Source organism: Musca domestica, unplaced genomic scaffold (genome assembly GCF_030504385.1).
Source record: "Musca domestica strain aabys unplaced genomic scaffold, Musca_domestica.polishedcontigs.V.1.1 2, whole genome shotgun sequence".
NCBI classification, from domain to species: domain Eukaryota; kingdom Metazoa; phylum Arthropoda; class Insecta; order Diptera; family Muscidae; genus Musca; species Musca domestica.
Window position 1 is genome coordinate 23,906,329 of NW_026712249.1, and position 15,023 is coordinate 23,921,351.

The 15,023-nt window shown below is 32.3% G+C and overlaps 1 protein-coding gene across 1 annotated transcript in view; it reads right to left on the reverse strand.

Annotated features, from left to right (window-relative positions):
- Nucleotides 1-15,023, reverse strand: part of LOC101895475 (uncharacterized) — an 87,523-nt gene that overhangs the window by 28,906 nt on the left and 43,594 nt on the right. The window contains exon 3 of the mRNA XM_059122006.1: nt 749-2,070. Coding sequence (XP_058977989.1) covers nt 749-1,819 — 1,071 coding nt within the window. The 5' untranslated portion in view covers nt 1,820-2,070. The remainder of the gene's footprint in view (nt 1-748; nt 2,071-15,023) is intronic.

A 15,023-nucleotide genomic window follows, 5' to 3' on the forward strand; every position in this document is an offset into this window, starting at 1 on the left:
TTTCTTTTCCGAGAGATTGAGTGAAGAGGCTGTGTCAGAAGTATGGGCTCGCAGTCAAGAGACCTTGAAGTCGCCGACATGTTAAAAACCCCTTTTTGGTATTTAAACAGAACATAGGGCGACTCTTCAGGAAGATGTCCAAAGGTGGTGGTACAACAAACCGCGATGCAAGTTATCAAAACAAGTCTGGCCAGATATCTGCTCGAGCAGAACTTAATATCTATTAAGCATGAATAAACAATAGGGGTAGTAACAGACCATTGCAACATCCGATCAAGAACGTCCAATTGGGATAACTCTAACGTCGAAGACTGCAGACTGTGTGAGGATGAAGGACATTTTAAAGCTTGATCAGCTGAGTTTTAAATATCTGTTTTGTAAGGATCAACTTTAAATTGTTATGCGTAAAATAAAATATTCCAATTATTTTTTAGATAACAAGCATTTAGGAGTGTAGAATGCCCTTCACCACAGAAAGAAGGGCATTAAAAATTTGTCATTCCGTTTGTAACTCCTCCAAATATTCGTTGGAAAAAATGAATATATATTCGCTATGGAAGTCGATGTGAGCATATCTGCCTTGTTGTAATCAATATACCACATATTTTTGGCGTAGAGCTTTAGAATTTGGAATTTTTGAAATGAGGACCAAGAAACCGCATTTGTGATTCGCTTTAAGGTAACAATTTTAAAACTTTTACTACATTGACAACCACAAAGGACTATTGTTATCGAGTTCATAACTCACCTTTTCCTTCGATTGATTCACATCACGTGACAGACCAACACCCGAAATAGCCAATGCCAATGTGCTCGTTGCAATGCAAACCAAACTCAAGGCCAAAAACGAAGTTTGTGTCTTCCTTAAGCCCACAACACCTAATGATCCTGTTACGGCTGCTATCAGACCTGTCCATATGCCACAGCCAGCTGTGGATAGAGCTGCCTCACGGACAATCAGTAAAGAGCCCAAGGCCACCAATGAAATGGCCAGCAGCAGTTGTAGAAGACCCAAAATAATTTGTACTGGAAATGCCGAACAACAAGCGGTACTACTTTTGAGCTTGGATGACGATGACTTCTTCTTTTTCAATGATTTGGAAGATTTCACCGAACTCCGATCATCTTTGATGAGTTCTGGGGGAAATCTTTGTTTTTTACTGATTCTGGAATCGAGTGTTGCCGCTCGGGATGCAATGGTTTCCTGTAGCTGTTGTTTGAACTCTTCGTGGGATATCAATTTGGGTTTCTTTAAACTGTCATTCTTTACCGTGTCCACCAAGGTGGCAGCTGTTAATTTTAAGGGCTGTGGTGGTTTTTCATCATAAACTGGACTGGAGTAAATGTGACTTTGGGCATCCATGGGCTTGGACGTTTTATTGTTGTTGGAATTGGAATTATTTTGTTGTTGCTGCTGATGCTGCGAATTTTGCATTAATTCATCATCACTTCCGTTGGTAGTTTGTTGTTGCAACATGGCTATTTCGGAATTGGTTAGACTGTTGTGATTGTGTTGATGTTGCATATTTGTGGTGTTGGTGCTCTGTTCAATTGCGGTCTGCATCATTTCCTCATGGCTAGTATTGTTCAAAGAAGAAGCAGAAGCATTTACATTGCCACCCATAGCCACAGCAATATTGCCCATGCTGTTGTTGTTGCTGCTGTTGCTGTGGTGGGTTGCTCGATCAACTATGGTGTCCATGCTGCCCGTCGTTGAGTCATGTGAGTCAATCGTGCGTGCCGGCGATTCAGATTGCCGGTTTATATCACCCTGATTAGTTGTGGTGATGATGGAGTGATTACCATTTGCCTCGTTCATGTTGGTGGCGTTGGTGTGAAGCTGTGTGTTTATCTGGTCCGACTATGAGCAATGCTGTTTAGTTTGTTGTTGTTGTTATTGTTGTCTAATGCAGGAAGAGAGTTTTGCGGTCAATGATATTTTATTTTATTTGGCACGGATCAAATGATTGTTACTATTTTTTTTGCTTTGTTATGGATGGGGGGAGTATTGGAATCGGCCGGTTGATTTAACCATTGATACGTGTGCGGTAATTTAAGACATTCGATTTCCTGGAAAAACGGAAGAAAAAGAGAAAATGCGAATGAGTATTAGGGAAAAAAAATAATGCGAATATGAAGTGTTAAAAATATCAAAAGAAAATCCTCAACATTGAAATATTATTTAAAAATATTTCTAAAAAATACACGACATCGAAATGTAATTGAAAAATATTATCGAAATATTCTAAAAAAATATTTTAAAAATCCACATCGAAATTCTATTGAAAAATGGTTGAAAAAACCATAACATCAAAATATTATTGAAAAATATTAAAATAAAATTCATGACATCGAAATGTTGTTGAATCGAAATATTATTAAAAAATATTTTTTAAAAAATCCACGACCTCGAAAAATTGTAGAAAATATTTTTTAAAAAATCCACCACATCGAAATAATTTTGAAAAATATTTAAAAAAAACCCAATATCGAAATATTGTTGAAAACATCCACAAAATCAAACTATTGTTGGAAACTATTTAAAAAAAATCCACTACCCCTAAAGATTTTAGGAAAAATGTATTAAAAATATATTCCGTATTGGGAAAACTTCGCATAAAAAAATTATTTTTTTTTCTAAATTTAGTTAGAGGCGAAAAGACCCAAAAATATTGCAACTATTTCACATTTTTTTGTTTCTAAAATTTATTTGACCTTTTTCGCCAATGATTGAACAATTTTTGTATCACAACTCTGGGCATTTATATAACACTTTGCAGAACAAATGTTGGCCATTAATTTGAAAACAAATCACCAAAAAAAAAAAAAAAAAACAGAACGTTATCTTGTTAGTCTTTAGACAATTTACAATAGCCTGTCAAAATATGCCGGCAATCAGATTTCTTAATACCTGCAACAAATCAATAATAATAGCCACTCTATAGGCTTTGTTGTTGAAAAAAAAAAACACACAACTGTCATAACAAGACAAGTATCGAAAATGATTATTGTGAATATCATATCATGAAATTGCAGAATTTATAAGAGCCAAGGGCATTCTAACATTTTTTTCGGAATGAAAATACAGAAAACTTTAACATAAAATATGGGAATAGGGTTTTGTTTTTATCAACCTCTCTATAAGAGAGACCCACAAATGATTTTATTTTTTTTTTTTTTTTTTTTTTGAAAATATTCTTAAAATTTTATAAATCGGCTTCCTTAAACTCATATAATTTTTATTTTACAACTGATTACCTTCCAGTTTAACCTAAACCATCGTCTATTACTTCGCTGCGACATATCGAAATTTGAAGTGAATTGTACCATGTCGGCACACTTTGCAATCTACCTTTTAAAATTCTAAATTAACAATTACATCAAGTTGAGCTTCAAATTTGTCACGACTTATCGCATGATCCTCGTTTCATCATTCCATCAAAAGTGGCATTTGACTTAGAATGGTAACAAAAGCAAGAAAAAAACAATTGAACCTGGTTTTAACGAATATCAAAAAAAAAAAGTTCCCTGAAAAATAGTACGAAAAGTACTATATACTATTAATTTTGGTATATGATGGAAGGAATATAACAATACGTGTACCAAAGGTGCTAAAATGCAGAATGGGTAGGGTTAAGATAAAGACTTGACTTAGGATATGCGTAAAGAGTTGTCTTTGGAAAGCATGCGAAAGGTACTACATGTTATTAAATTTGGTATTGCATGAACAGTACGTACTTTTGTACGGTTTCCTTGATACATGGAGGGGGACTTTGAAATATGTACCAATAAAGTAGTAGTATTAAAATGTACTAAAAATTGAATACTTTGTATTGGACAAACGGAATAATGTAGAATTCTGAAATTTGGAATAAGAGTCACTGATAGAGTGCAGGATAGATCTTCCAAAGTTTTTTTGGAAATTCGAACTTTAAGATTACGAAAAGTTCTAAAATGGTACTAAACCTCAAAAATAGTACAATTTCCTATTAATTGAACGGAAAGAGCTAAAAACTTGAAATTTGGTATGAGAATCAAATTTGGAAAGTAAGTTCGTATATTGAGGCGGATTTCACAATGTGAGCTAAGTGTGGGAACTGTACTAAATGGTACTAAATTTTGAACAGTTTGGTTTAGGATGAACGGATGAAGCTGGAATTTTAAAATTTTGCTTTGGGTTCCCCTTTGGTGGTAGGTTTGTGATAAAGAGGTGGTTTTGGAAATGTGTACTAAAAGTTCACGAAAAGTACTAAATAGTACTATATTTGGTACAATTTGGTATTGTGTGAACAGATAGTGCTTGAAATCTTAAATTTGGTACTAGGGTCGCTTTCCATGTGTAGCCTGAATATATAGAGGTGATTTCGGTATTGTGTACTATAATTGTACGAAAAGTACTGAATGGTACTATATTTGGTATTAAGTCAAGGGAGAGAGAAAAAATTTTAAAATTTGATATTTAGATTACCGATGGTATCTGTGTTTGAGACTTGGCGGTGGGTTTTAAATGTGTTCTATAATTGTACGAAAAGTACTAATTGTTCTAAATTTGGGATTGGGTGAAGGTATATGATATATTTAGAATTCCGAAATTTAAAAAAGAGCTCTCTATTGGTATCTGGATCTGAGATATGGAGATGGTTTTGGAAATGAGTAGCATAATTGTACGAAAAGTACTAAATGGTACTAAATTTGTTATTGAGTGAAGGGATAGAACTGGAATCCTCAAATTTGATATTAAAGCCTATGTTGGTATATGGAGTTGAGATATGGAGATGGATTTGAAAATGTGTACCGTAATTGTACGAAAAGTAATAAGTAGTACTAAATTTTGGCATTGGGTGAGGGGATATATCTAGAATTCCGAATTTTAATAAAGAGCTCTCTGTTGGTATGTTGAATTGAGATATGGCGATGGTTTTGGAAATGTATACCATAATGGTTCGAAAAGTACTAAATGGTACTAAATTTGGTATTAGTTAGGATAGGATAAATTACGGAAATTTATTATTTAGATATATGTTGGTATCTGTGATTAAGATTTGGATATAGGTTTGGGAATGTGTGCTATAATTTTACGAAAAGTACTAATTGGTACTTAAATTGATAATAGATGAAGGGATATGTCTAGAATTTCGAAATTTGATATAGAGCTGTCTGTTTGTATCTGGAACTGATATGTGGCGATGGTTTTGGAAACGTATACCAAAATTGTACGAAAAGCAATAAATAGTACTAAATTTTGTATTGGTGAAAGGATAGAATTGGTATTCTAAAATTTGATATTGAGGGTCTGTTGGTATCTGAAATTGAGTAATAGAGATGGTTTTGAAAATGTGTACCATAATTGTACAAAAAATACTAAGTAGTACTAAATTTGGTATTGGATGAGGGGATATATCTAAAATTCCGAAATTTTATAAAGAGCACTCTGTTGGTATCTGGAATTGAGGAAAGGGGAAGGTTTTGCAAATGGTACCTTATTTGTACTAAGTGTTCTAAGAAGTACTAAATAAAGTTGAAGGGATATGGATAAAATTCTGAAATTTAATATTTAGATCATTGTTGGTATCTGAGATTGTGGGTCCGGAAAAAATCGAAACACGAACTTTTTGCTTTTGAGATTTGTACAATTCTTTGGACCCCGTTATTCTTTAAGTTTTACCATTTATTTTTTCATTTCCAGAACTATTCGATGTTACTCGACTTTTACAGTTGTCTTGGTTATCTTCAACTAGGACCGGAACCTTGTTATATATATAACCAATTCTTTATAAACTTACCCCACTGTATACATTTGCCCATTCATGTAAAGAGAATACTCTTTAGGTATGTTCTTATTTTCGTTTCGTTTTTGCGGTTCACATGTTTCCATTTCAATTATTTGCAATTATTTTGACAAACGAACAAAAAAAATTGTCAGAATAACAAAACCAAGTGCGGAATTACACAAGACACCAACAATCCAATCCAATTCACTTTGGAAACCACCACGACATTCTGTGTTACCAAAAAGACAAAATTCTCATAAAGCAGTCAGTCAGTCAGTCAGCCATTTTGGAGTCAAAAAGTCTACTTTGTTTTTGTTTTAGAATGTTGTTTTCTTTCTCGACAGTTTGGAACAATTGTTTTGTCATTTGCCAGTTGTCATTCACTTGGAAGGAACTTTACACAGGCCAAGATGCCATTGTTGTAGCTATTTTTTTGAGATCTAATCTGAAACGATTATGTTATGATTAATGATTAAAAATTCAAAGAAAAAACAAAAGATATTGGAAAAAGGCCAATTTGACAAGCGACAAGTTTGGCATTTTTTTCTTGTGATAATAAAAAACAACAAAAGAAGTTTCAAAGAATAGTAGACAATTATATAATAATTGGATAACGAGCAGTAATCATCATGGCTGGCGTTACAAACTATGTATGAGAACTCTATTGAAAGGTGCTTTGCTTGAGGTTATCTCAAAATTTGATAATGATATCATAAATCATTTATTTATTTTTTAAAGTAAAAGGGATTAGTTGGGAACTTTACAATTGAGTTGTTGGCAGATAATGCTATTGATTTGGAATTGAGATAATGGAAACAAATATTTAGAATTAAAATAAATGAACAAGTTGGCGCCCAACGTGACTCAGCTAGGAGTCTATTTTACTTCTCAAAAATTCTTTTAAAATTCCAGGCCTATGGCAAATATGGCCTTTTCAAAAATTCCTTAAAAAATGCAGGCCTATTGGACAGATGGACCTTTTTAAAAATTCTTTAAAAAATTCTCGCCTATTGGACAGATGGACCTTTTTAAAAATTCTTTAAAAAATCCTCGCCTATTGGACAGATGGACCTTTTTAAAAATTATTTAAAAAATCCTCGCCTATTGAATAGATGGACCTTTTTAAAAATTCTTTAAAAAATCCTCGCATATTGGACAGATGGACCTTTTTAAAAATTCTTTAAAAAATCCTCGCCTATTGGACAGATGGACCTTTTTAAAAATTCTTTAAGAAATCCTCGCCTATTGGACAGATGGACCTTTTTAAAAATTCTTTAAAAAATCCTCGCCTATTGGACAGATGGACCTTTTTAAAAATTCTTTAAAACATCCTCGCCTATTGGACAGATGGACCTTTTTAAAAATTCTTTAAAAAATCCTCGCCTATTGGACAGATGGACCTTTTTAAAAATTCTTTAAAAAATCCTCACCTATTGGTCAGATGGACCTTTTTAAAAATTCTTTAAAAAATCCTCGCCTATTGGACAGATGGACCTTTTAAAAATTCTTTAAAAAATCCTCGCCTATTGGACAGATGGACCTTTTTAAAAATTCTTTAAAAAATCCTCGCCTATTGGACAGATGGACCTTTTTAAAAATTCTTTAAAAAATCCTCGCCTATTGGACAGATGGACCTTTTTAAAAATTCTTTAAAAAATCCTCGCCTATTGGAGAGATGGACCTTTTTAAAAATTCTTTAAAAAATCCTCGCCTATTGGACAGATGGACCTTTTTAAAAATTCTTTAAAAAATCTTCGCCTATTGGACAGATGGACCTTTTTAAAAATTCTTTAAAAAATCCTCGCCTATTGGACAGATGGACCTTTTTAAAAATTCTTTAAAAAATCCTCGCCTATTGGACAGATGGACCTTTTTAAAAATTCTTTAAAAAATCCTCGCCTATTGGACAGATGGGCCTTTTTAAAAATTCTTTAAAAAATCCTCGCCTATTGGACAGATGGACCTTTTTAAAAATTCTTTAAAAAATTCTCGCCTATTGGACAGATGGACCTTTTTAAAAATTCTTTAAAAAATCCTCGCCTATTGGACAGATGGACCTTTTTAAAAATTATTTAAAAAATTCTCGCCTATTGAATAGATGGACCTTTTTAAAAATTCTTTAAAAAATCCTCGCATATTGGACAGATGGACCTTTTTAAAAATTCTTTAAAAAATCCTCGCCTATTGGACAGATGGACCTTTTTAAAAATTCTTTAAGAAATCCTCGCCTATTGGACAGATGGACCTTTTTAAAAATTCTTTAAAAAATCCTCGCCTATTGGACAGATGGACCTTTTTAAAAATTCTTTAAAACATCCTCGCCTATTGGACAGATGGACCTTTTTAAAAATTCTTTAAAAAATCCTCGCCTATTGGACAGATGGACCTTTTTAAAAATTCTTTAAAAAATCCTCACCTATTGGACAGATGGACCTTTTTAAAAATTCTTTAAAAAATCCTCGCCTATTGGACAGATGGACCTTTTTAAAAATTCTTTAAAAAATCCTCGCCTATTGGACAGATGGACCTTTTTAAAAATTCTTTAAGAAATCCTCGCCTATTGGACAGATGGACCTTTTTAAAAATTCTTTAAAAAATCCTCGCCTATTGGACAGATGGACCTTTTTAAAAATTCTTTAAAAAATCCTCGCCTATTGGACAGATGGACCTTTTTAAAAATTCTTTAAAAAATCCTCGCCTATTGGACAGATGGACCTTTTTAAAAATTCTTTAAAAAATCCTCGCCTATTGGACAGATGGACCTTTTTAAAAATTCTTTAAAAAATCCTCGCCTATTGGACAGATGGACCTTTTTAAAAATTCTTTAAAAAATCCTCGCCTATTGGACAGATGGACCTTTTAAAAAATTCTTTAAAAAATCCTCGCCTATTGGACAGATGGACCTTTTTAAAAATTCTTTAAAAAATCCTCGCCTATTGGACAGATGGGCTTTTTTAAAAATTCTTTAAAAAATCCTCGCCTATTGGACAGATGGACCTTTTTAAAAATTCTTTAAAAAATCCTCGCCTATTGGACAGATGGACCTTTTTAAAAATTCTTTAAAAAACCCTCGCCTATTGGACAGATGGACCTTTTTAAAAATTCTTTAAAAAATCCTCGCCTATTGAACAGATGGACCTTTTTAAAAATTCTTTAAAAAATCCTCGCCTATTGGACAGATGGACCTTTTTAAAAATTCTTTAAAAAATCCTCTCCTATTGGACAGATGGACCTTTTTAAAAATTCTTTAAAAAATCCTCGCCTATGGCAAATATGGACCCTCTATAAAATTCGTTAAAAAATCCACGCCTATGGCAAATATGGATCGTCTATAAAATTCTTTAAAAAAATCCACGCCTATGGGAAATATGGATCGTCTATAAAATTCTTTAAAAAATCCACGTCTATGGCAAATATGGACCCTCTATAAAATTCGTTAAAAAATCCACGCCTATGGCAAATTATACCCTCTATAAAATTCGTTAAAAAATCCACGCCTATGGCAAATTATACCCTCTATAAAATTCGTTAAAAAATCTACGCCTATGGCAAATATGGACCCTCTATAAAATTCTTTAAAAAATCCACGCCTATGGAAAATATGGAGCTTCCCAAAAATTCTTTAAAAAATCCTCACCTATTGGACAGATGGACCTTTTTAAAAATTCTTTAAAAAATCCTCGCCTATTGGACAGATGGACCTTTTTAAAAATTCTTTAAAAAATCCTCGCCTATTGGACAGATGGACCTTTTTAAAAATTCTTTAAGAAATCCTCGCCTATTGGACAGATGGACCTTTTTAAAAATTCTTTAAAAAATCCTCGCCTATTGGACAGATGGACCTTTTTAAAAATTCTTTAAAAAATCCTAGCCTATTGGACAGATGGACCTTTTTAAAAATTCTTTAAAAAATCCTCGCCTATTGGACAGATGGACCTTTTTAAAAATTCTTTAAAAAATCCTCGCCTATTGGACAGATGGACCTTTTTAAAAATTCTTTAAAAAATCCTCGCCTATTGGACAGATGGACCTTTTTAAAAATTCTTTAAAAAATCCTCGCCTATTGGACAGATGGACCTTTTAAAAAATTCTTTAAAAAATCCTCGCCTATTGGACAGATGGACCTTTTTAAAAATTCTTTAAAAAATCCTCGCCTATTGGACAGATGGGCTTTTTTAAAAATTCTTTAAAAAATCCTCGCCTATTGGACAGATGGACCTTTTTAAAAATTCTTTAAAAAATCCTCGCCTATTGGACAGATGGACCTTTTTAAAAATTCTTTAAAAAACCCTCGCCTATTGGACAGATGGACCTTTTTAAAAATTCTTTAAAAAATCCTCGCCTATTGAACAGATGGACCTTTTTAAAAATTCTTTAAAAAATCCTCGCCTATTGGACAGATGGACCTTTTTAAAAATTCTTTAAAAAATCCTCTCCTATTGGACAGATGGACCTTTTTAAAAATTCTTTAAAAAATCCTCGCCTATTGGACAGATGGATCTTTTTAAAAATTCTTTAAAAAATCCTCGCCTATTGGACCTTTTTAAAAATTCTTTAAAAAATCCTCGCCTATTGGACAGATGGATCTTTTTAAAAATTCTTTAAAAAATCCTCGCCTATTGGACCTTTTTAAAAATTCTTTAAAAAATCCTCGCCTATTGGACCTTTTTAAAAATTCTTTAAAAAATCCTCGCCTATTGGACCTTTTTAAAAATTCTTTAAAAAATCCTCGCCTATTGAACAGATGGACCTTTTTAAAAATTCTTTAAAAAATCCTCGCCTATTGGACAGATGAACCTTTTTAAAATTTCTTTAAAAAATCCACGCCTATGGGAAATATGGACCTTGTAAAAAATTCTTTAAAAAATCCACGCCCAAGGCAAATATGGAGCTTCTCAAAAATTCTTTAAAAAATCCCAGCCTATGGCAAATATGGAGCTTCTAAATTTTTTTTTTAAAAATCCACGCCCATGACAATTATGGACCTATTTAAAAATTGTTTAAAAAATCCACGCCCTTGGAAACTATGGACCTATTTAAAAATTACTTAAAAATTCTTTAATAATTCCACTCCTATTTCCGCCAGCCTTGTTATATTTTTGGTTTTATTTATTCAAAACCTATGACAGTTTGGACACCAACAAATTAATTACAACTTCACATAAATGTCTAACTTTGTGTAGGCATAAACAAAATTAAGGGGTTTCAACCAAATAGACAACATTAATGACAGCTCCACCTACTACCGCTTATGGACTCCTTCACAACTTTTTTGTCTGCACCTGTTTACAGAGAAACAAATAAATAAATAATCCAAAAAATGCAACCAGCTTTATGTAATACACAATTTGCATAATTAGTCGCTGCTTCAATATTCTCCTTAAGTCTACTCCAAAAAATCAGGCATAATATACACTTTCAATAGCCTATCTAGTTGTTTAACTTGACGTGTGAAATATATGAATGTTGAGACTATTTTTGGCATTCATGCGTGACGTTTGCATGTAGCTAACAACCTGCAGACAAACAGTGGGAAAAGCAAGAAATGTCAATATTAAAAATTACTATAGAAAAATGCTTTCTTTGAGTTTTGAATCCTCTTAAAGGTGATAAATCTTGAAAGGAGGATATCCAAGACCAATATTCCATTTTTTTTAAATTTTTACACTTAGTTCCAAAATTTTCCATTTCGGACCACGATTATGGACAGAAAACACTTTCAGTTGTCTGTCTGCATATCTTCAAAATTCAAAAACTAATTACTCCAATGATTTATTTATATTTCAAATAGGCTGATACTCGAAAAACAAAAATAAAAAAATCATTAAAAATACAATCTCCAATTCATTTCCACATTTCATTGATTTGCGTGAAGTTTGTTGCTTAAGTCTTTTGTTTTTCAAAGATGATTGCTGCCATTCGAATGCTATGGAATTAATTAAAAATGTGTGTGTATACGTGTGTGTGTGTGTTCAAACAAATTGCAATGCATGCATTAACTAGAGCTTAATTATTTTCAATCGAAATTTTGTATTTAACATTTTTTTGAAAGTAAAAACGAGATTGAGAAATTATTTGCCAAAAAACAGAAACCAACAAACTGTATTCTCAATTAACTTGTGGTCTAAATCAAGCAAAACCCACGCTTGTTTTCTGTGGAAATTTCAACACATTTTTTGTGTGCTTTGCGGCTTTATTTAATTTATGAATAAATGTCTTAATGCCGAACCGAAAATTATTTAGAGCCAAACTGTAATCTATGTAGATTGCCCAGCAAAAGCAATTCAAAAAATATTGGGGGGATATGGTTTCCATGGAAATGTAATTTTTTTCTGAAATGTTTTTACAAATAATTTGGTAATTATAAATTGGAAAATAATTATAAAATAAATTTAATAGAAACAAATGCAAATACATGTACAGTGGTATAAAAGTCTCCCAAAAAATGTCAAAGCAAATTTGTATAAAAAACAAAACAAAATATGGAGCTTCTCAAAAATTATTTAAAAAATCCACGCCTATAGCAAATATGGACCTTCTTAAAAATGCTTTAAAAAATCCAAGCCTATGGGAAATATGGATCGTCTATAAAATTCTTTAAAAAATCCACGTCTATGGCAAATATGGACCCTCTATAAAATTCGTTAAAAAATCCACGCCTATGGCAAATATGGATCGTCTATAAAATTCTTTAAAAAATCCACGCCTATGGGAAATATGGATCGTCTATAAAATTCTTTAAAAAATCCACGTCTATGGCAAATATGGACCCTCTATAAAATTCGTTAAAAAATCCACGCCTATGGCAAATTATACCCTCTATAAAATTCGTTAAAAAATCCACGCCTATGGCAAATTATACCCTCTATAAAATTCGTTAAAAAATCTACGCCTATGGCAAATATGGACCCTCTATAAAATTCTTTAAAAAATCCACGCCTATGGAAAATATGGAGCTTCCCAAAAATTCTTTAAAAATCCAAGACTATGGCAAATATGACTTCTAAAAAATTCTTAAAAAAATCCACGCCTATGGCAAATATGGACCTATTTAAAAATTCTTAAAAAAATCCACGCTTATGGCAAATATGGAGCTTCTCAAAAGTTCTTTAAAAAATCCACGCCTTTGCAAATATGGAGCTTCTCAAAAAATGTCAAAAAATCCACGCCTATGGTAAATGTGAAGCTTCTCGAAAATTCTTTAAAAAAATCCACGTCTTTGGCAAATATGGAGCTTCTCAAAAATTCTTTAAAAAATCCACGCCTATGACAAATATGGAACTTCTCAAAAATTCTTTAAAAAATCCACGCCTATGGCAAATATGGAACTTCTCAAAAATTCTTTAAAAAATCCACGCCTATGGCAAATATGGAACTTCTCAAAAATTATTAAAAAAATCCAAGCATATGGCAAATAGGGAGCTTCTCAAAAATTCTTTAAATAATCCACGCTTATGGCAAATATGGACCTATTTAAAAATTCTTTAAAAAATCCCCGCCTATGGCAAATATGGACCTATTTAAAAATTCTTTAAAAAATCCCCGCCTATGGCAAATATGGACTTATTTAAAAATTCTTTAAAAAATCCACGCCTTTGCCAAATATGGAGCTTCTCAAAATTTTTTTAAAAAATCCACGCCTTTGCCAAATATGGAGCTTCTCAAAAATTTTTTAAAAAATCCACGCCTATGGCAAATATGGAGCTTCTCAAAAATTCTTAAAAAAATCCAAGCCTATGGCAAATATGGAGCTTCTCAAAAATTCTTTAAAAAATCCACGCCTATGGAAAAGATGGACCTTTACAAAAATTCGTTAAAAAATCCAAGCCTATTGAAAAGATGGGCCTTTTCAAAGATTCTTTAAAAAATCTACGCCTATGGCAAATATGGATCTTGTCAAAAATTCTTTTAAAAAATCCACGCCTATGGCAAATATGGACCTTGTCAAAAATTCTTTAAAAAATCCACGCCTATGGCAAATTTGAATTTTCTGAAGAAAATTCATTCCCTTTTACATGTACCCACTGTGCCATTGAAAAACGTCAAAATAACACTTGACCAAAATCAATTTGATTTGATTTCATTCAAATTGTTTTCGGATTTGTTTTGATTGATTTTTGTTTCTTCGGTTTTTGGTTTTCATAATTGTTTTTCTTCCGGTAGATTTTAATGCGACTTGATTCCCTCACTTCCAATTACCTTGGCTGATATAATTTTTGCTTTGTTATTTTTATCCCCTTTGTTTTCCAAACAAAACTCGCTTGAATGCATTGAACCATGAAAACTGTTGGGTATTGTGTTTGACAGTCTGTCCGATCCAACTATGCACTTTTTTGTTGACCAACCAATTTTTTTCTTAAAAGTCTGGATGGAGGCTGGTGATGTTTTTTTTTTTCGTTGTTGTTGTTAGCTTTGCAGTCGTTAAATTTATGGTGATCATGTGTTTTCAAGTTTGTTTACATACTCAAAACTAATACAACAACAAAAACAATGGTATTAACAAAAAACACTTTCACTTGTTAAACAAGTTTGAGATGAAAATGAAATTGAAATGACCAAAGTGGAGTGGAGTGAAGTAAAGATCGACGAAAAACAATCTTCGAAAACTGATCAAATTAACACAGATATGTCTTTGAACTGCTGCTGCGGCTGCTGTTGTTGTAGTTGGTTGGAAAATTGTTGGGGTTTTATGCATGACCATCGATGTGGTAAAACATGTTGGCTGATGTTGTAACTGTAACAGTTTTCGATTAGTTTCTAAAAATATTTGTAATATCAGAATGGAGAAATGAAGAGGAAGATTTTAAAAGTGGCTCAAGGGGTTCCTGTAGAAAAACTATTAGAAATTTACAATTGTAAATAAAAAACGGCATGAATTATAAACTAAAGGATTCTTGAACGAAATTTTAAATATATCCAGGTCTACCACTCAAGTGGTTTATACGAAATATCTTCAAAAATCCGGCTTTACATAAAGAATAATAGGTCACATTAAAATAATCTAGTTTTAAGTGTGTGGGTGGGTCTGCGCCACGTTTATAGCTCAGAGGGTCTTTAGAAAAATTTGTTTAAAAAATCCACGTTTATAGCTCAGAGGGTCTTTAGAAAAATTTGTTTAAAAAATCCACGTTTATAGCTCAGAGGGTCTTTAGAAAAATTTGTTTAAAAAATCCACGTTTATAGCTCAGAGGGTCTTTAGAAAAATTTGTTTAAAAAATCCACGTTTATAGCTCAGAGGGTCTTTAGAAAAAT